This window comes from Amphiura filiformis, chromosome 3, assembly GCF_039555335.1.
Source record: "Amphiura filiformis chromosome 3, Afil_fr2py, whole genome shotgun sequence".
Classification (NCBI taxonomy): domain Eukaryota; kingdom Metazoa; phylum Echinodermata; class Ophiuroidea; order Amphilepidida; family Amphiuridae; genus Amphiura; species Amphiura filiformis.
The window spans coordinates 21,970,040-21,991,398 of NC_092630.1; the positions used below are offsets into that span (position 1 = coordinate 21,970,040).

The 21,359-nt window shown below is 37.0% G+C and overlaps 1 protein-coding gene across 1 annotated transcript in view; it reads left to right on the forward strand.

The window, feature by feature from the left end:
- Positions 1–21,359, forward strand: part of LOC140148211 (inhibitor of nuclear factor kappa-B kinase subunit epsilon-like) — a 48,172-nt gene that overhangs the window by 4,922 nt on the left and 21,891 nt on the right. Inside the window, exons 7-10 of the mRNA XM_072170077.1 lie at positions 1,484–1,663; positions 2,562–2,764; positions 3,256–3,320; positions 3,495–3,586. Coding sequence (XP_072026178.1) covers positions 1,484–1,663; positions 2,562–2,764; positions 3,256–3,320; positions 3,495–3,586 — 540 coding nt within the window. The remainder of the gene's footprint in view (positions 1–1,483; positions 1,664–2,561; positions 2,765–3,255; positions 3,321–3,494; positions 3,587–21,359) is intronic.

A 21,359-nucleotide genomic window follows, 5' to 3' on the forward strand; every position in this document is an offset into this window, starting at 1 on the left:
GTCTATACATGTACAGCATGGAAGAAAGAGATGAGAAGGAACCACAACGACTTCGATCGGCCAAGTTTTAATCCGCTTATCTATTGACGCATGAAAAGAAAAGCTATTAATGGTACTTACTTTCATGTATGATCCATTTACCGCGATCGATGCTTGGCAAAATTATTACTGGAAAAATTTATAACAAACCCATCCACGAACAAACAAACGCTACTCATAAGTAAGATTATGGAATTTCACTGATGCTCTGAACATGTATAGTAGCTTTGTTTTGGGATCTAAAGTCAAACTGTTTTCTTGATCGTGTTGTGTAGAAAATGTCCTATAAAACATCGAAAAGGTAATCAAAATCGGCCGTTTTTTTTTTTTTTTTCATCTTTAGCAAATAAGGTAAGATTTTGGTGACTTTTTCGATGAAAAATAGATGTAAAATGTTCTTAAATAATGTACAATGTTCCGGTTGAGTCCGGTACATAAAACCTGTTTAATTTAATAGTTTATATGTGTATAATCGTAACTAGCTAACTCGTTTCAGTGCCAAAGACTGCCAACTCTGAGAAAAAAGTCATCAAAGTTCGGAAAAATTGGGCAAAATGGAAGAAAAAGATGTAGGCCATCAATGACCGATGATCACGTCACCAAAGAAAATCCTATAGGGTGCTTGCACGGAAGGTCATTAGTTCAAATCATCCTTCACACACGCTCCAGAAGACATGCAAATACATGGAATACAATACCAATCACCTATTTAACGCGGGGTATTGATCAAAGTAAATCCTCATGAATAACAATGTCAACTAAATGTCGGTAAAGGGAGTGGACAAAGTGAATGCGTTCGTTGTGGTTCCTTCTTATCTCTTTCTTCCATGTGTACAGGTAGCCGGGTATAGCCCCCTTCATCTGGCCAGACGCCACCAACGGCATCTATATATCTAGCTCCGAAAAACTCTTCGTCATTAGATTATCACGCGGCTGTAATAATAATAATGTTGAACAGAAATAGTTAGAAAATGGATCTACTATAAAATTGTAAATTAATGATTTAGTCTGCATATCTGATATATATTGACATTTAAACACACAATAACATAAAATGCTGTGTTGTATTTGAATTACGCGGTTTTTTTCCATGATGCACTGCGTATTTTGGCCTCTCCCCGGCAACTGTTGGAGGCGCATCGTATTGTGAATCGGCCCAGGGAATCTGCAGGGAATCGACCGAAATTCGATTTTGTTTTGTTGTGGCCACGATTGGTATTTTGTCGTGATGGCTTTCATGTTGGGTGCCACAGATAATTTGATGAAGACATGCAGCCCAGTTTACGTTCAATATTATCAACAAAGATTCGCTCACACCACTGAATGCCCAAATTTTACTATAAATTATAATGTTTTAAATTAAAGTTGATAAGAATAAATCTAATATATACTTGTTTGATAAACTATACGAGATTCATTATGTCTATCCATGTTTACGCTTCAGAGGCTTAAGACAGCTCATTACACCAATATTAGCTGGCTTACTAGAAAGTGATCCTAGTAAGATGTGGTCTTTTAAGACGTTCTTCGACACAACGCAACGGATCTTTGCTATGAAGAAGATATTCTTATATGTGGCTGAAAGTTCGCAACTTTTGAGACTTTACAGTAAACCCGAATTCACGTGAGTTTCTCGGTACTAGTTGTTGCTGTCCAATAATAAATCTGCGGAAGAAAGGCTTCAAAAAAGAAATAAAAAACCCAGTTTTTTCAAACGATAATTATTCAAATTCACAGCTTTTTAATAAGATAAAACGTTTGGTTGGCTATGTAAAATCTGTATTAGGCTGTCAACTTTCAGCATTGCTTGGCGTGAGATATTGTTTAAGATTATAAAGTTCATTCAAAATATGTATTCCGTGCGTAGTCCCCATATAACTGTGGACAAAATTCCAAAATGAAAGTCTGAATGAAGTTATTTGGTGCACCATTTGGTACACTATTATTGGTTATTTCAAAATATTTTGACGATGCTTGAGATTTTACTACGCCCTGTACATTGGCAGCTCTTGGTGTGAGGTTTACTACACGGCGTGAGATCTTGCTACCAGGCGTGAGAGTGCGCGAATGTGCCTGAATGCGTGAGTGTCACACTCAATGCGTGAGGAGTTGACAGCCCTGTTCTATACCGTGTAAGATTATTTAACAAGTCATCCGATGAGTAATTCATACAAGAAGGCCCTAGCTGAAGTATATATAGTAGCTATAGTTGTCATTTGTGAACAATATAGAATGCAGAAATTGTCAAGTGTCTATAAGACAACTAAAGAGGTTATCCGTGTTCTCTAAGTTGCATATCCTATCAGCGACTGCTATACCTTGTATATAGGACTTTCAAAAGTAGTACCTGCATGTGCAACTATGACTGCTTCAAAATAGGTCGCCGAAGTCATGCAGGTAACTCCGAGGTCGTGCATTGAATTGGTTTGAATGAGGAATACTACGGGAACAAGTGCCTCTTTGTTAGAAGTCACACATGAAAAAGTTGATTGCACTATAAATCCTCGATATGTTTCATATAGATTGGCCGAGGTACAAGAACAAATTGCTGTACAGACAGACATTCCTGCCGATAGTTACATATTGATACACGACAGAAGCTTGTTTCAACCAGACAGTACGGTCAAATGCAGAAACTATCCACAAACAACAGAGCAATCGCCATTGATTCTCTGCCACCGGTGTTGCAATAATAACGTGTCTGACCCTATTCTACCTTGCACACGTATGTATGATTTTTAATATTTTGAAAGTTTAATTTTAGGCGTAGATCGTGAAGCAATCGGAGATCTCGAATAGAGTTAATGCTGAACTGTATATAAATCGAATCCGGTTGCTAACTTTGTTTCTTTAAACTTTTTATATGAACTTTTTTTCAATGAAAGTGTAAGATGGTGCTTATGTAAGACTGAACTTTGGTGAGACTTTGCCCTTGAGAATGCTGGCAATACTATTTTTGTAGATTTTTGTAAGAACAGTTTAAACTATATACTGGAAGTAATTTGAATTTGATCAAATCGGAAATCGACATTTATATAAAACGAAACCGTCCCTTATAGGTTTTGTATCGTAACCCAATAAAATGTCCCTACGAGCTCAATAATTTTAACCATTTACCAATATTTCAATTGAAATATTAAATTCTCATGTATTTTTTTACAACAGTTTTTACATATGACACAACATTAACATTTATTTCATAATTTATTTCTATAGCACCAATGCCGCAAGCGCCCAATACCGGTGCCGTGGCCCAAGACGCAGACTATTCTTTTGCTAAGGTGAGTAGTGTAGTTTTGACTCCAGCGAAGAAAGGCAATCATAATTTTTAATACTAAGATATTGAGTACACTGCTAAAGTGAGTTATCATTATTACATATCATATGAAACTTCACGAATGTTCAATTGAACCTCCTCTTATTGACATATCCATACCAATGTATTCGATTTTCAGAAATGTGTTGCGGGGATAACTTACAAGATCATCAACCAACGAGTCATCTTCAATATCTTCGATCTGCAAACTGTAGTGGCAAAAGCATGCAGGTAACAACAGTACACGGTCTGTGTATTTGTTTTTGATTAAAAATAAATTTGATTGAACATTATTACTAAGACAGTTTCAACACGTTTTCAACACTTTTTGTATATACTGATGTTCACTGGTGTACTAAGTCCACTGATGTTGTTGTGGAAGCATTCTCATATGACCCGTTGCCTTCTGGTCTGTTGATGAGGGATGTAGACTTCTGACGAGGAATGTAGTTCACAGCTAAAATGATAAAGGTATTTATATAGGAAGTGCCGAAGGCTTTTACAAATTGTATAGCATCATAGACTCTGAAGACATAGCATTATGCTCTGCTTGGGGTTAAGATATGAGCGTCCTTGTATACACGCGACCCTGCATAACGCCTAACCAGATGAACTAATCCTATCACCACCACGTACAAGTAACACAGAAACATCACCACGATGCCACAACGAGGACCCTTTCTAGGACCTGGGCTGACAGTCATATCATCCAAAGTCGAAGGTTTCTCAACTGCTAAGCAAAGCTTAGTAGCCGAGTTGTGTAACAATCTCCAGTGTGATGTCCTCTGTTTGCAAGAGGCACGTCGAGGAAGTAACAACATCCGCCCTACCATACCTGGCAGGGTTTTAGCCATCGACAGAATGGCAGTGCTGTATTTGTCGAGGCTGGTTCAATTATAGAAGCTATGTCCCTCTCTGCAGATGAAGACATTAAGATCTTAACTGTGAAAATGAGTAGTGTTGTAGTGACCTCTGTGTATAACCACCACTGTTGCCTTCAAGTTCTACCAACCAGTTCCCAATGTGAACAACAAGCCTCAAATCATTATTGGTGACCTTATATAGCCACAGTACCCTGTGGGGGTATAGAGAAACCAACAAGGATGGAGAAGCGGTAGAAATGTGGATGGACACAAACCAACTCAGTCTCATTCATGACCCCAAGCTCCCTCCTTCGTTCTACTGTGACATTGGAAACTGGATACAATCCAAACCTCGCCATAGTGACTAGCAACATTGCAGGCATGTGCCAGAAGTTCTTAATGGATTCCATCCCACAAAGTCAACACCGTCCAATTGGTATCAACGTAGATGCAGTCCTCAAACCAAAAACGGTGCCTTTCAGTCGGCGCTTCAACTACAAGAAAGCCAAGTGGCAGAACTTTACTGACGAACTGGATCAGAAAGTGAAACATATTAAGCCAACAGCATGTAGCAACCGTCAATTCACTCCACTAGTTAGGAAGACACATCCTACGAGGTTGCAGAGTAAATTACATCCCTGGACTCTCAAAGGAAGGAGCTCTATGAAGAATATATCACCATGTTTGAGACAGACCCCTTCTCTGACGAAACAACTTTTAAAGGAAAGAAATTGATGGAGAGTATCTCTCAAGAGCGCCGCAAGACCTGGAATGCCTTGATTGAGTTAACAGATATGTCAAAGAATAGCAAGAAAGTTTGGTCGACTATCCTCAACCCAGAGGCGATTCCATAGCAGTTCCACTCAAGGTTACAGCAAACCAAGTCGCACACCAACTACTCCTGAATGGTAGAAGTGAAAACAAAAACAGAAAAAGATCAAGTTTAACCGTCAAAAGGACAGCAAGGGCCATGGTTTTACAAGACCTTTCATCATGGAGGAGCTGGAAGCAAGAATGTCCACTCTAAAACCAGGAAAAGCGATAGGTTTAGACAACATCGCAACTGAACAGATCAAAAACTTTGGACTTGAGACAAGGAAGTGGCTCCTACAGTTCTTTAATCAATGTCTGGCAACACACATGCTCCCAGAGATCTGGAAGAAAGCTCGTGTGACAGTACTTCTGAAACCTGGAAAAGATCCATCAATTCCAAAGAACTAACGCCTAATACTCACCTGTTATCGATGAACGCCTCATCCTTGAGCAAGCCGGCTTTCGCTCTGGCAAATCAACAACCAAGTTCTCAACTTCACCCAGTACATCGAAGAAGGTTACGAGAAAGGAATGGTGCCTGGAGTTGTGTTCGTCGATTTATCAGCAGCTTACGATACATTCAACCACTGATGTCTTCTCCACAAGATCCAGGAGCTGACTAAAGATGTACAGTTAACAGAACTAATAGAAAGCATACTTAAGGATAGACTCTTCTTTGTTGAGATGGGTAGCAAGAAGAGCAGATGGCGTAGGCTCAAGAACGGTCTTCCACAGGGAAGTGTGCTTTCACCACTCCTCTTCAACATCTATATGAACGATTAAGTGAGAACACTGTTCGATTCATCTATGCTGACGATCTCGGTATTGAAGCTCAAGATTTCACAGTTGTGGAATAACGTCTCTCCAAAGCTCTATGAGGATAACCACCTGCGAGCCAACACATCAAAGACACAACTGTGTGCCTTTCATTTACGCAACCGTGAAGCTAGACGCCATCTTAATGTCACCTGGTCTGGTACAGCACTAGAATACGGTGAATACCCTGTTTATTTTGGACTTACTCTGGATAGGTGTCTCTCCTATAAGAACCATGTTGAAAAGACAAAGATGAAAGTCAGCACAAGAGACAACATCTTGAGTAAACTCGCTGGAACAAGCTGGGTGCAAGTCCTCACACATTGAAGGCATGAAGGCAACGGCCTTGGTTGTATGCTACTCAACAGCAGATTATGAATACCCTGTATGGGAAAGATCACCTCATGTAATGAAGATGCATCCAGCCCTGAATGCTAGCTGTCGACTGATAACAGGTTGTCTTAGAGCAACACCAACGTAATGTAACAAGCATGAAAGATCGCCAGCACCAAGCTACTGATATAAGACATCCCCTGTTTGGACATGTCCCTCCAGACAGTCGTCTTAAATCCAGAGATAGCTTCCTCAAAAGTGTTACTCCACTTAAAACGTCAGTTAACAGTAAAAGAGTGGCAATATGGGAGGAGATATCTACCAATCACCTACCAACTATGAATATTCCTGTTGGCGATTGTAAGAGCCCAATACGTAACAAAATCCCAGTACGTATCAATTTGATACGTATTGGGCTCAACCTCTTCTACCTAGAACAAAAAGTGGCAAAAAATAATTCATCCCGCCCAATACGTAACAAAACTAAAATTTGATTAAAATTACTTTATTCATACTCCCTCCCTCTGTAGTGGTTTTTGTTACGTATTGGGCTCTATACATTTTTTTTGTTACGTAGGCCTATTGGGCTCCGGTTGTTTTTCAAGCAAATTATGGATATTATGTGCATGTGTTTTATAGAAGTACTTTATAATTGACCCAGTAACTCATTTTGAGTCTTTCTAGAACAAAATATTTGACAGTGTTTTATCTCTAGACTTGGAATTTATTTGTTACGTATTGGCCTCTGGTTATTTTAAAAGGACATTATCATGATTAAATGCATGTTTTTGTTATAGAATTACTTTATATTGACTCAGTAAATCCTTTTGAGTCATTTTGATTCTTTCTAGAAAGAAAAAAAAAAATTTGACAGTGTTTTTTCTCTAGACTTAGAATTTTTTTGTTACGTATTGGTCTCTGGTTATTGTGGTGATTAGTTGCATTTTTTGTTTGCTATAAACTTACTTTATATTGACCCGGTAACTCATTTTGAGTCATTTTGAATAATTCTAGAACAAAGCTGATTATGGTTATTAGGTGCATGTTTTTGTTATAGAATTACTTTATATTGACTCAGTAACTAATTTTGAGTCATTTTGGGCGAGTTTCCCGACAGGAGTCTTATTAAGCCGTAGTCTTAAGGTGGCCTTGAGGCTACTAAGCCTAGCCCGCTCTCGAAGCCCGAGTCTTAACTCTAGCCGGATTTCTTCAACGCAAATTCAACCTAGTCTTAGTGGCCTTGCAGGCTTAACGCTTGACAACCTCGTCCCTTTCAACCAGCGATTTAATTGTATAGGCTGTTGGAGGTAGATGTACATAAGCTATGGTCCTCACGGTTTACCGTACTAACAAGGTTGTCGTCTCATTATCGCAATGTTCCCGGCGCAAAGACTAGCCTGGACCCGCGGTCTTGTGCTTGGGCTTATACCGTACACAACTTGATGCAAGAATATTGTGTCTGTTTTTGTGTCTTTTATGTATTATTTTATTTCCACTTGACTTTTTATGAGTCCAACTTGTATGAATGATACGTCTATGCTTTATACTCGTGATTTTTTCTTTGCATCCCAAAAAGGGTAAAACTGTAAACCTAATGGAAAGGAATCTGTGATTCCCCTAAAAAGGAAAGCAACCAACGTGCTATCTACTGCTGATAACAGTAGTCTTCTCAGATCTCAAAAGAAGTTATCTGTTGGTACAATATTTATAATTATTGAAGTAGAAGATATAGCAATATTATATGCATCTTTATCCGTAAATTCAGTTTTAATACTGCATACATTATTGTTTCGTGTCAAATATATCAAACTATTAAGGCTTGGATAGGGATGATGATGATGATGATGATGATGATGATCATGATGATGATGATGATGATGATGATCATGATGATGATGATGATGATGATGATGATGATGATGATGATGATGATGATTATGATGATGATCATGATCATGATGATGATGAAAGAATTTTTTTAAAATTATATCGTTGTTAAAAAAACCATCATTCAAAATGAGTAGGTCTTATGATAGCAACAGCTACTTAAAAAAATTCAAATGAAAACTTAAATAAAATGCTGAAATGTTCAACTAAATCGAACAATTACTTACCCACAGTGGCGTAACTATAGACATTTTCATTTGGGCTGGGGTGGGGGAAAGCGGGGGCAAACATAATAAATGAGGGGCAGGCATCGTTCATGCTGTTTGGGTTTGTAAGGGGTGGAGTGGGTATGAGGAGTTATGGGATCTGCTTGGAATGTGCCCGGAACATTGGCGTAGGTTTCTTTTTGACATGGAGGGGGGGGGAGGTGGGATTGAAAAAAAAATTATGGTACAAATGCCATATTTAAGGTATTAAAGCTGGTGACATATACATTGTAGGCCAATGGTACAAATTTATTTAACCTTAAAAATTGAGTTCTTATGGTTAAAATGACCAAATAATGAGGTTAATTAATAACCTTCAGAAACAGGTCTAATTTACCAAGAGCTCCCCCACCCACATGTTTCATTATCATTGAGGTATAGGACTTTTTATTTTTTCGGAGAAGAGCAGGTAGGGCAACTACTTGATTATATTTCTACATGTTCATACTACATACTCTGACAATTTTAGAATTTAGAATGCCTAGAGTCCGTTTTTTTTAAATCACATTTTTGTTCCAAAAATGGGGGTTATAGCGCCCTCAACGGGCACTCTCTCCATAGGGCTACATGTAAAGACCAGTTATAGACAAAATGGCCCTACTATAAAACGGACTCGTGCGAATTTCCTCAAATTTTGCATATGATGTAGATTTAACACCTGTAATGTAATGCAAGTGATGTCGTTGCTGCTCTTCTAAATTAATTTTTAAAATGTCCGCGCCAGACCAAGGTGTGCACCCTAGACGCGACTGCTTACTCATGTTAATTGAAAGACCGTAAAAAATATGAAAGATAAACTTTGCGTTATAATTTAAATCATTTGTAAATTGAAATAGACCAAGGCTTACGACCTAAGACCTGCTCTGAGGCAGGGCCAAGAAAAGCCGCTGTAAGCCTGGTCTAACAGGCTTGCGTAGACTACGGCTACAGAAGACTGATTTCGAGAAATGCAAATTTGACTGAAGTCTGGGGCTAATCCTACAAGCCTGGCCCACGGGCTAACGAAGCCTCGAGGCTATGGTAGCCGTGCTTCGGGAAATACGTTTTCAGTTAAGCCTGGTCTTACGACCTCTTAAGCCTTGAGGCTAGACAAGCCAATTGCTAAGCCACCCGTCGAGAAATTCGCCCTTTGAGTCTTCTAGAAAAAAATTTGACAGTGTTTTTTCTTTAGACATAGAATTTTTCTTGTTACGTATTGGGCTCTGGTTATTTTTAAAGCAAATTATGGTTATTAGTGCGTGTTATTTTATAGAATTACTTTATATTGACCCAGTAACTCATTTTGAGTCATTTGTGGCTCTTTCTAGAGTCATTTTGAGTATTTTTAGAACAAAATATTTGTCAGTGTTTTTCGGCTGGATTTTTTTTTGTTACGTATTGGGCTCTATACATTTTTTATGCGTTTTGGAGGTTACACTGTCGAAAAAGCTCTTTTATCCGGATTTTTTCGCATATATGGACATGACTTGACCTCCGGTTAATATTTATCGAAGAAAGAAAACAATTCGAGTGGGTCTAGATTTTTGTTACGTATTGGGCTCTATACATTTTTTATGTGCTTTGGAGGTTACACTGTCGGTAAAGCTCTTTTATCCGGATTTTTTCGCATATATGGACATGACCTGACCTCCATTTAATATTTATCGAAGAAAGAAAAAAAAAATTCGAGTGGGTCTAATTTTTTGTTACGTATTGGGCTCTATACATTCTTTATGCGTTACACGATCGGTAAAGCTCTTTTATCCGGATTTTTCGCATATATGGACATGACCTGACCTCCAGTTAATATTTATCGAAGAAAGAAAAAAAAATTCGAGTGGGTCTAATTTTTTGTTACGTATTGGGCTCTATACATTTTTTATGCGTTTTGGAGGTTACACTGTCGGAAAAGCTCTTTTATCCGGATTTTTTCGCATATATGGACATGACCTGACCTCCATTTAATATTTATCGAAGAAAGAAAAAAATTTGAGTGGGTCTAATTTTTTGTTACGTATTGGGCTCTATACATTTTGTATGCGTTTTGGAGGTTACACTGTCGGAAAAGCTCTTTTATCCGGATTTGTTTCGCATATATGGACATGACCTCACCTCCGGTTAATATTTATCGAAGAAAGAAAAAAATTCAAGGGGGTCTAATTGTTTTTTACGTATTGGACTCTTTACATTTTTATGTGTTTTGGAGGTTACACTGTCGGAAAAGCTCTTTTATCCGGATTTTTTCGCATATATGGAAATAACTTGACCTCCGGTTAATATTTATCGAAGAAAGAAAACAATTCGAGTGGGTCTAATCTTTTGTTACGTATTGGGCTCCATACATTTTTTATGTGTTTTGGAGGTTACACTGTCGGAAAAGCTCTGTTATCCGGATTTTTTCGCATATAAGGAAATGACTTGACCTTCGGTTAATATTTATCGAAGAAAGAAAACAATTCGAGTGGGTCTAATTTTTTGTTACGTATTGGGCTCTATATATTTTTATGTGTTTTGGAGGTTACACTGTCGGTAAAGCTCTTTTATCCGGATTTTTTCGCATATATGGACATGAGCTGACCTCCAGTTAATATTTATCGAAGAAAGAAAAAAATTCGAGTGGGTCTAATTTTTTGTTACGTATTGGGCTCTATACATTTTTTATGCGTTTTGGAGGTTCCACGCTCTTCCGAGCTCGTGTCTCCATCTGCAATCCAATATATGGACATGACCTGACCTCCAGTTAATATTTATCGAAGAAAGAAAAAAAAAAAATTCAGTGGGTCTAATTTTTTGTTACGTATTGGGCTCTTTACATTTTTTATTCGTTTTGGAGGTTACACTGTTGGAAAAGCTCTTTTATCGGGATTTTTTCGCATATATGGACATGACTTGACCTCCGGTTAATATTAATCGAAGAAAGAAAACAATTCGAGTGGGTCTAATTTTTTGTTACGTATTGGGCTCCATACATTTTTATGTGTTTTGGAGGTTACACTGTCGGAAAAGCTCTTTTATCCGGATTTTTTCGCATATATGGACATGACCTGACCTCCATTTAATATTTATCGAAGAAAAAAAAAATTCGAGTGGGTCTAATTTTTTGTTACGTATTGGGCTCTATACATTCTTTATGCGTTACACGGTCGGTAAAGCTCTTTTATCCGGATTTTTCGCATATATGGACATGACCTGACCTCCAGTTAATATTTATCGAAGAAAGAAAAAAAAATCGAGTGGGTCTAATTTTTTGTTACGTATTGGGCTCTATACATTTTTTTATGCGTTTTGGAGGTTACACTGTCGGAAAAGCTCTTTTATCCGGATTTTTTCGCATATATGTACATGACCTGACATCCAGTTAATATTTATCGAAGAAAGAAAAAAAAAATTTGAGTGGGTCTAATTTTTTGTTACGTATTGGGCTCTATACATTTTGTATGCGTTTTGGAGGTTACACTGTCGGAAAAGCTCTTTTATCCGGATTTGTTTCGCATATATGGACATGACCTCACCTCCGGTTAATATTTATCGAAGAAAGAAAAAATTCAAGGGGGTCTAATTGTTTTTTACGTATTGGACTCTTTACATTTTTTATGTGTTTTGGAGGTTACACTGTCGGAAAAGCTCTTTTATCCGGATTTTTTCGCATATAAGGAAATGACTTGACCTCCGGTTAATATTTATCGAAGAAAGAAAAAAAATTCGAGTGGGTCTAATTTTTTGTTACGTATTGGGCTCTATACATTCTTTATGCGTTACACGATCGGTAAAGCTCTTTTATCCGGATTTTTTCGCATATATGGACATGACCTGACCTCCAGTTAATATTTATCGAAGAAAGAAAAAAATTCGAGTGGGTCTAATTTTTTGTTACGTATTGGGCTCTATACATTTTTTTATGCGTTTTGGAGGTTACCCTGTCGGAAAAGCTCTTTTATCCGGATTTTTTCGCATATATGGACATGACCTGACCTCCAGTTAATATTTATCGAAGAAAGAAAAAAATTTGAGTGGGTCTAATTTTTTGTTACGTATTGGGCTCTATACATTTTGTATGCGTTTTGGAGGTTACACTGTCGGAAAAGCTCTTTTATCCGGATTTGTTTCGCATATATGGACATGACCTCACCTCCGGTTAATATTTATCGAAGAAAGAAAAAATTCAAGGGGGTCTAATTGTTTTTTACGTATTGGACTCTTTACATTTTTATGTGTTTTGGAGGTTACACTGTCGGAAAAGCTCTTTTATCCGGATTTTTTCGCATATATGGAAATAACTTGACCTCCGGTTAATATTTATCGAAGAAAGAAAACAATTCGAGTGGGTCTAATCTTTTGTTACGTATTGGGCTCCATACATTTTTTATGTGTTTTGGAGGTTACACTGTCGGAAAAGCTCTGTTATCCGGATTTTTTTCGCATATATGGAAATGACTTGACCTTCGGTTAATATTTATCGAAGAAAGAAAACAATTCGAGTGGGTCTAATTTTTTTGTTACGTATTGGGCTCTATATATTTTTTATGTGTTTTGGAGGTTACACTGTCGGTAAAGCTCTTTTATCCGGATTTTTTCGCATATATGGACATGAGCTGACCTCCAGTTAATATTTATCGAAGAAAGAAAAAAATTCGAGTGGGTCTATTTTTTTGTTACGTATTGGGCTCTATACATTTTTTTATGCGTTTTGGAGGTAGACTGTCGGAAAAGCTCTTTTATCCGGATTAAAGCGCATATATGGACATGACCTGACCTCCAGTTAATATTTATCGAAGAAAGAAAAAAATTCGAGTGGGTCTAATTTTTTGTTACGTATTGGGCTCTTTACATTTTTTATTCGTTTTGGAGGTTACACTGTTGGAAAAGCTCTTTTATCGGGATTTTTTCGCATATATGGACATGACTTGACCTCCGGTTAATATTAATCGAAGAAAGAAAACAATTCGAGTGGGTCTAATTTTTTGTTACGTATTGGGCTCCATACATTTTTTATGTGTTTTGGAGGTTACACTGTCGGAAAAGCTCTTTTATCCAGATTTTTTCGCATATATGGACATGACCTGACCTCCATTTAATATTTATCGAAGAAAGAAAAAAATTCGAGTGGGTCTAATTTTTTGTTACGTATTGGGCTCTATACATTCTTTATGCGTTACACGGTCGGTAAAGCTCTTTTATCCGGATTTTTCGCATATATGGACATGACCTGACCTCCAGTTAATATTTATCGAAGAAAGAAAAAAATCGAGTGGGTCTAATTTTTTTGTTACGTATTGGGCTCTATACATTTTTTATGCGTTTTGGAGGTTACACTGTCGGAAAAGCTCTTTTATCCGGATTTTTTCGCATATATGTACATGACCTGACATCCAGTTAATATTTATCGAAGAAAGAAAAAAATTTGAGTGGGTCTAATTTTTTGTTACGTATTGGGCTCTATACATTTTGTATGCGTTTTGGAGGTTACACTGTCGGAAAAGCTCTTTTATCCGGATTTGTTTCGCATATATGGACATGACCTCACCTCCGGTTAATATTTATCGAAGAAAGAAAAAAAATTCAAGGGGTCTAATTGTTTTTTACGTATTGGACTCTTTACATTTTTATGTGTTTTGGAGGTTACACTGTCGGAAAAGCTCTTTTATCCGGATTTTTTCGCATATAAGGAAATGACTTGACCTCCGGTTAATATTTATCGAAGAAAGAAAACAATTCGAGTGGGTCTAATTTTTTGTTACGTATTGGTCTCTATACATTTTTTATGTGTTTTGGAGGTTACACTGTCGGTAAAGCTCTTTTATCCGGATTTTTTCGCATATATGGACATGAGCTGACCTCCAGTTAATATTTATCGAAGAAAGAAACAAATTCGAGTGGGTCTAATTTTTTGTTACGTATTGGGCTCTTTACATTTTTTACTCGTTTTGGAGGTTACACTGTTGGAAAAGCTCTTTTATCGGGATTTTTTCGCATATATGGACATGACATGTCCTCCAGTTAATATTTATCGAAGAAAGAAAAAAATTCGAGTGGGTCTAATTTTTTGTAGCGTATTAGGCTCTATACATTTTGTATGCGTTTTGGAGGTTACACTGTCGGAAAAGCTCTTTTATCCGGATTATTTCGCATTTATGGACATGACCTCACCTCCGGTTAATATTTATCGAAGAAAAAAAAAATTCAAGGGGGTCTAATTGTTTTTTACGTATTGGGCTCTTTACATTTTTTATGTGTTTTGGAGGTTACACTGTCGGAAAAGCTCTTTTATCCGGATTTTTTCGCATATATGGAAATGACTTGACCTCCAGTTAATATTTATCGAAGAAAGAAAACAATTCGAGTGGGTCTAATCTTTTGTTACGTATTGGGCTCCATACATTTTTTATGCGTTACACGGTCGGTAAAGCTCTTTTATCCGGATTTTTCGCATATATGGACATGACCTGACCTCCAGTTAATATTTATCGAACAAAAAAAAAATCGAGTGGGTCTACTTTTTTGTTACGTATTGGGCTCTATACATTTTTTATGCGTTTTGGAGGTTACACTGTCGGAAAAGCTCTTTTATCCGGATTTTTTCGCATATATGGACATGACCTGACCTCCATTTAATATTTATCGAAGAAAGAAAAAAAATTCGAGTGGGTCTAATTTTTTGTTACGTATTGGGCTCTATACATTCTTTATGCGTTACACGATCGGTAAAGCTCTTTTATCCGGATTTTTCGCATATATGGACATGACCTGACCTCCAGTTAATATTTATCGAAGAAAGAAAAAAATTCGAGTGGGTCTAATTTTTTGTTACGTATTGGGCTCTATACATTTTTTATGCGTTTTGGAGGTTACATTGTCGGAAAAGCTCTTTTATCCGGATTTTTTTCGCATATATGGACATGACTTGACCTTTAGTTAATATTTATCGAAGAAAGAAAAAAAAAAATTCGAGTGGGTCTAATTTTTTGTTACGTATTGGGCTCTATACATTCTTTATGCGTTACACGGTCGGTAAAGCTCTTTTATCCGGATTTTTCGCATATATGGACATGACCTGACCTCCAGTTAATATTTATCGAACAAAGAAAAAAATTCGAGTGGGTCTAATTTTTTGTTACGTATTGGGCTCTTTACATTTTTTATGCGTTTTGGAGGTTACACTGTCGGAAAAGCTCTTTTATCCGGATTTTTTCGCATATATGGACATGACCTGACCTCCATTTAATATTTATCGAAGAAAGAAAAAAAAAATTCGAGTGGGTCTAATTTTTTGTAACGTATTGGGCTCTATACATTCTTTATGCGTTACACGATCGGTAAAGCTCTTTTATCCGGATTTTTCGCATATATGGACATGACCTGACCTCCAGTTAATATTTATCGAAGAAAGAAAAAAAAATTCGAGTGGGTCTAATTTTTTTGTTACGTATTGGGCTCTATACATTTTTTATGCGTTTTGGAGGTTACATTGTCGGAAAAGCTCTTTTATCCGGATTTTTTTCGCATATATGGACATGAGCTGACCTCCAGTTAATATTTATCGAAGAAAAAAAAAAAAATTCGAGTGGGTCTAATTTTTTGTTACGTATTGGGCTCTTTACATTTTTTATGCGTTTTGGAGGTTACACTGTCGGAAAAGCTCTTTTATCCGGATTTTTCCGCATATATGGACATGACCTGACCTCCATTTAATATTTATCGAAGAAAGAAAAAAATTCGATTGGGTCTAATTTTTTGTAACGTATTAGGCTCTATACATTTTGTATGCGTTTTGGAGGTTACACTGTCGGAAAAGCTCTTTTATCCGGAGTTTTTCGCATATATGGACATGACCTCACCTCCGGTTAATATTTGTCGAAGAAAGAAAAAAATCGACTGGACCGACCGGCCCATTCTTCCCATTTTGAACATAGAATAGCTTGTTATTTAGAGGGCGAATGCGTACGGGATGAGAGTGTGCTGGGATGAAAGTGTGCGGGGCGCGTGGAAATATACGTGGTGAAAGTGTGCGGGGTGAAGTGTCCAGTATTATCCCATACTTACAATTTATTATGAATCGGATATTCATATTGGTATCGGTACCTTGCGAAAAAGTTATATTCGATCGTCGATTTTTATTACACAAGATAATAATTATCTAGCTCTGTTCAGTAAGCCAATGGGCGAATATCGTAATTATACGAAAAATGTGTCCAATATACGATATTTGTTAATGTCACTGATATAATATGATATCAAGTTATTTAAACGTGTGTGCAAATCCTATTGGGAAATTATGAAAAAATTATAAATTATTATCCTGGTGGGCCAGAAAAGGTGTTATTTTAATGCTTACATTCTTAAGAGGGTTGACCGTGTGTTGTATTCTTTCTTTTTTAATTTTTTAAAATTGTTTTATTACTATTATTTTCCTCTCAAGACTTGCCCCTTCTCTAGATCGTGGCCCCATTTACCCCCATTTGTTATTTTACTGAGAAATGTGCTCAATTTTACTGGGAGAATTTGCTTTAAAATGAGTATATATGGCCGTTGCCATGGAAACTGCCTTCACTTTGAATGCTCCTAATACTAGCTTAAACTTAAAGCTTGTATATCAATAATATAAAGTTTAATACAAACTTTTGTAATGCAAGAAACTGCTCAATTAGATTATAAAAGAGGCTCCATCACTAAAACACGCATTAGTGCCTACTTTTAATTTCAAGAGTTCATAGGTCAGAAACCAGAGGTCTCAGAAAAATGTTTGTATTGACTTTTGAAAAAAAACAAAAAATCAAATGTCTTGAATGAACACAAAAAAATTTGAAGTTACTACCCCCCATGCATATCCGCTGACCCCTTTTTATTGCTTTAACCTAAAATTTCAAAAATAATTAGTCAATTTTTTCAAAAATGACTAAATTGGTCTATATTTTTGTTAGCTCATTCCAAAAAAGACAATACTTTGGTGAAACCGACACCAAATGATAAACATTTTCACTCCCCACAAACACTTTTGCATTGCATTCTCTAAATTCAGTAAATTTTCATCGTCAACCGTGTAATTGAATGGGATTATTTTGAAATTTTAAAACGCTTGAAATATCACAAACAAATAGGCCTATGTTGATAAATAATATAAATACAAGCTAAAACCGTTGGGGTTCGATAATGAACCCCACAAAACTAACCGAGTATATTGGAAAATGCCATACGGCCGGGCGGTTTCACAAGTTGCCGGCTCGATCATGTCATCCGCCGCCTGGGTCAACCAGGAATCAAATTTAGAAGAAGAGAATCCATTTTCTGGAATCCGTCACTCCCCCCCTGGCCTCCTGTTATGCACCTGGTGCGCCTAACTTTATAGGCCATATGCCTTTAACCATTATTAGTTTTCTAAATCACAGCAGAATGTCAATTTTCCGGGGGGGAGGGGCTTTCCCACTGAGGCTCTGGACCCCGACAGAGGCCTAGCATTGAGTCCCCTGGACCCCCCCTGTCGATGTCTTTGGGCACGCCCATGATATTCTTGCAGCAATTTCATGTTCAAAGGGAAGCAAGAAACGTCATTCCCCTTCATAATAATTTCCAACTTGTTTTTATACTTTTGTAGGCCTACATCGCGGCATCACATGATCAGGTGTACAGTGACTTGTTAACTGTAAAAAGTAAATCTATGATTTTAGTGCTGTAACATTCTGACTGGATAATGTGAGAACCAGTACAAGTGTCAACCGAAAGCATTCGATAAAAACAAATCAAAAACAAAAAAGACCAAGGACTTGTTTTTAGTTAGGAGAGGAGAACATCAATATTTTTTACCTGATTGGTTGGGGAACCTGAAAGGGGGAACGTAAAAAATCGAGAAAAAATATGGAAATCCTCCATCCCCCCCCCCCTTGCTGGCGTAATTAAATAATGACCGCTCCCTAAATACTGCAAATGTGTGAAAATCATAGATTTTCTATTATGTTGTCCTGCAATCACACCAAATTTGTCTGAAAGTTTGGCACATGTGTAAACATACAACAAATTTGCAAAAAAGGTTTTAAAGGGGTACTACACCCATTGATTTTTTTTTGCATTTTTTTGCATTTTGTAAAGAAATGAGAAAAACAATTGGACAAAGTGGTATGCAAAATGAAGGGTAAATCTTCTCGTTCTATTGGTGGCATCGGTATCAATATAACTTACATGCTTTTAAAGGTAGAAGCCAAACGGTAGTACATCACTGGTGTTTTAAATTCACTTCATTTTGGAAAGATTACTATCATCGGATTTCGTTAAAATTTTGGATATGTGTTGCTAACACATTAGGGAAATAATGTTGATATGTAAAATCGGAATAAGCGGTTCCTGATTTCTTTTATGACTTCATGAACTTGGTGCTCCACACCTATCAAAAAACAAACTGGTTAAAATGCTTCTATTTTCAATTTTGAGCTATACTTTTTAACTTGCGACATTATTTCACGGAAACTTAATTAAGCCATAGGTAACAGGTTACCACAACCACACTACAGCAATGTTGAAAAATATTGTATTTCTTGTCACCTATACCACCATATTAGGTAGTTTTTCGTAAGCTTCACTTTTGTGATTTTGGTAACTATTTTATATTTATGTGTCCAATCCATCTCAACTAGGCAATCTAAATTGTACTCACCATTTACATCCCAAGGTATTTTAGTATATCCACCTCACACCTTTTCAATATTATATCCAGTAAAAGACAAAATATCAAAATTGATGCCTCATTATGATATCAGAGACTATCACAAGTTTTCAAAATGGATGCCTAAATTTGACCTGAACCAAGTGACCTATAACCTGACCTATGATGACATATAGCCTTTTTAAATCTCTTTTCCTAACAACACATTATAGAAGGTATATAGTATTAAATTGACTATGCATCCATTGTGGAAAAGTTTATTTAATTTATTCAGTGTTATTTAGCATGCATTGCTGAATAAGTTTTCTATAGATAGTATAACAAAGGATTTAATGTATTCTATTCATGTACTCTACTTAAAGAGAATAAATTATGTACTTCATAAATTTGCAACAAAAAAAGAAGAGGGATACTGATCAAAATCATGGTATTATACCCCCTTAAGCAGAATCCATATTACATTCCCTGAGTCCTCGACCATACCCGTCCTGAGGGCCAGGTCGATTCGCACCCAAAACAATTCGGTCCCACGCCAATTCGGCCACAAACCATTTTGAGCACATGCGATTTCTGTTCCAAACAAAATCGGTCATTTACCAATAAACTGTAAATGGTTTTTTAGTATAAACGTTACGTTCATCATTAAACAGAGAAAATTAAAAGATATATCATGAAAGAGGACGCCCCAAAAGGACAAAAACATGCCGGAAACTAGGAAGGAATGAATATATGCTAGTATGGTGCCCAGTCATTCCTTTTTGATTGCGGTGACGTAATTATGCGGGCTGCCGCTAGCAGGGGGTGGGGGTGGGGTGGTATTATATGGGGTGAGACACCCCTCCTCCAATTCTTAATGTTGTCGGTAAAAGTGACGGTTGTCGGCAAAACATATAGGATTGTCGGCAGATTACAAAAGCCAATGTGCGGAAGTTGTTGTTATACAATATTGTTATTGTAAAAGTAGTTAATAATGAAAAAAAAAATATTGAGGAAAAATTTTGATTATCACCCCCCACACACACACACACACCCCCCCCACACACACACACCCACCTTTTAGATTCTTGAGCGCCCTGGCGAAAAAATAAATTTGGGATCTACAATTCACAATTGTATTACACAGACCAAAATATTTCCGTCGGCAAAATATGCCGTATACCCCCAATGCGATTGGTCTAACGACGCCCCTGCTTACTTTGCTAGATGGCTATGTGAAGTTATTGCTATCTATTCACGATAGCTGCTGGCTCTATGACGTCATTGTTATCTACTGAAGTTAGGTAATGTATATGTGATGTCATTATTATCTACTGAAGATAGCTGATGGCAATGATAAGTCATTAATATCTACTGAATGTAGCTGATGACTATTAAAGTCATTGCTATCTACTGAAGATAGCTGATGACTATGTGAAGTCATTGCTATCTACTGATGTTAGCTGATGGCGCTCTGAAATCATTGCTATCTACTGAATATAGCTGATGACTAAGTTAAGTCTTTCATATCTACTGATGTTAGCTGATGGCTCTGTGGAGTCATTGCTATCTACTTAGAAAAGCTGACGGCTATGTAAACTCATTGATATCTACTTAAGACACTGATGGCTATGGGAAGTCAGTGCTATGAAATGAAGATAGTTGACTGCTCTGTGAAGTCATTACTATCTACCATGTCTACTGAAGATAACCGATATGGCAATGTGAAGTCAGTGCTATCAAATAAATATCTGCGAAATCATTACTATCTAACTTTTGAAGATAGCTGTTGGCTATATAAAGTCAGTGCTATCTGCTGAAGATAGCCAGTGCTATCTACTGAAGATAGCCGATTGCCCTGAGAAGTCATTTCAAACTACTAAAAATAGCTGCTTGTTCTGCGAAGTCTTTGCTATCTACAGAGGTTACCTGATGGCTGTGTCAATTCATTTCATTACCGAAGATAGCTGATAGCTCTGTGAAGTCATTGCTATATCTGGTGAAGATAGCTGATTACTGTGTGAAGCTATCTACTAAAGATAGCTGATGGCTATGTGATGTCATTGCTATCTACTGAGGTTAGCTGATGGCTATGTGAAGTTATTGCTAATTATTCAAGATATGGCTCTATGAAGTCATTGTTATTTGAAGTTATTATTATCTACTGAAGATAGTTGATGTCTAATATGGAGTAATTGCCAGCTACTAAAGAAAAAGCCGATGGCTATTATGAAGTCATTGCTATCTACTAAAGATAGCTGGTTGCTCTGTGAGGTCATTGTTATCTACTGAGGTTAGCTGATGGCTATGTGAATTCATTAATATCTACTAAAGATAGCTGATGACTATGTGAAGTCATTTCTATCTACTGAAGATAGCTAATGGATATATGTGATGTCAGTGCTACCTACTGATATTAG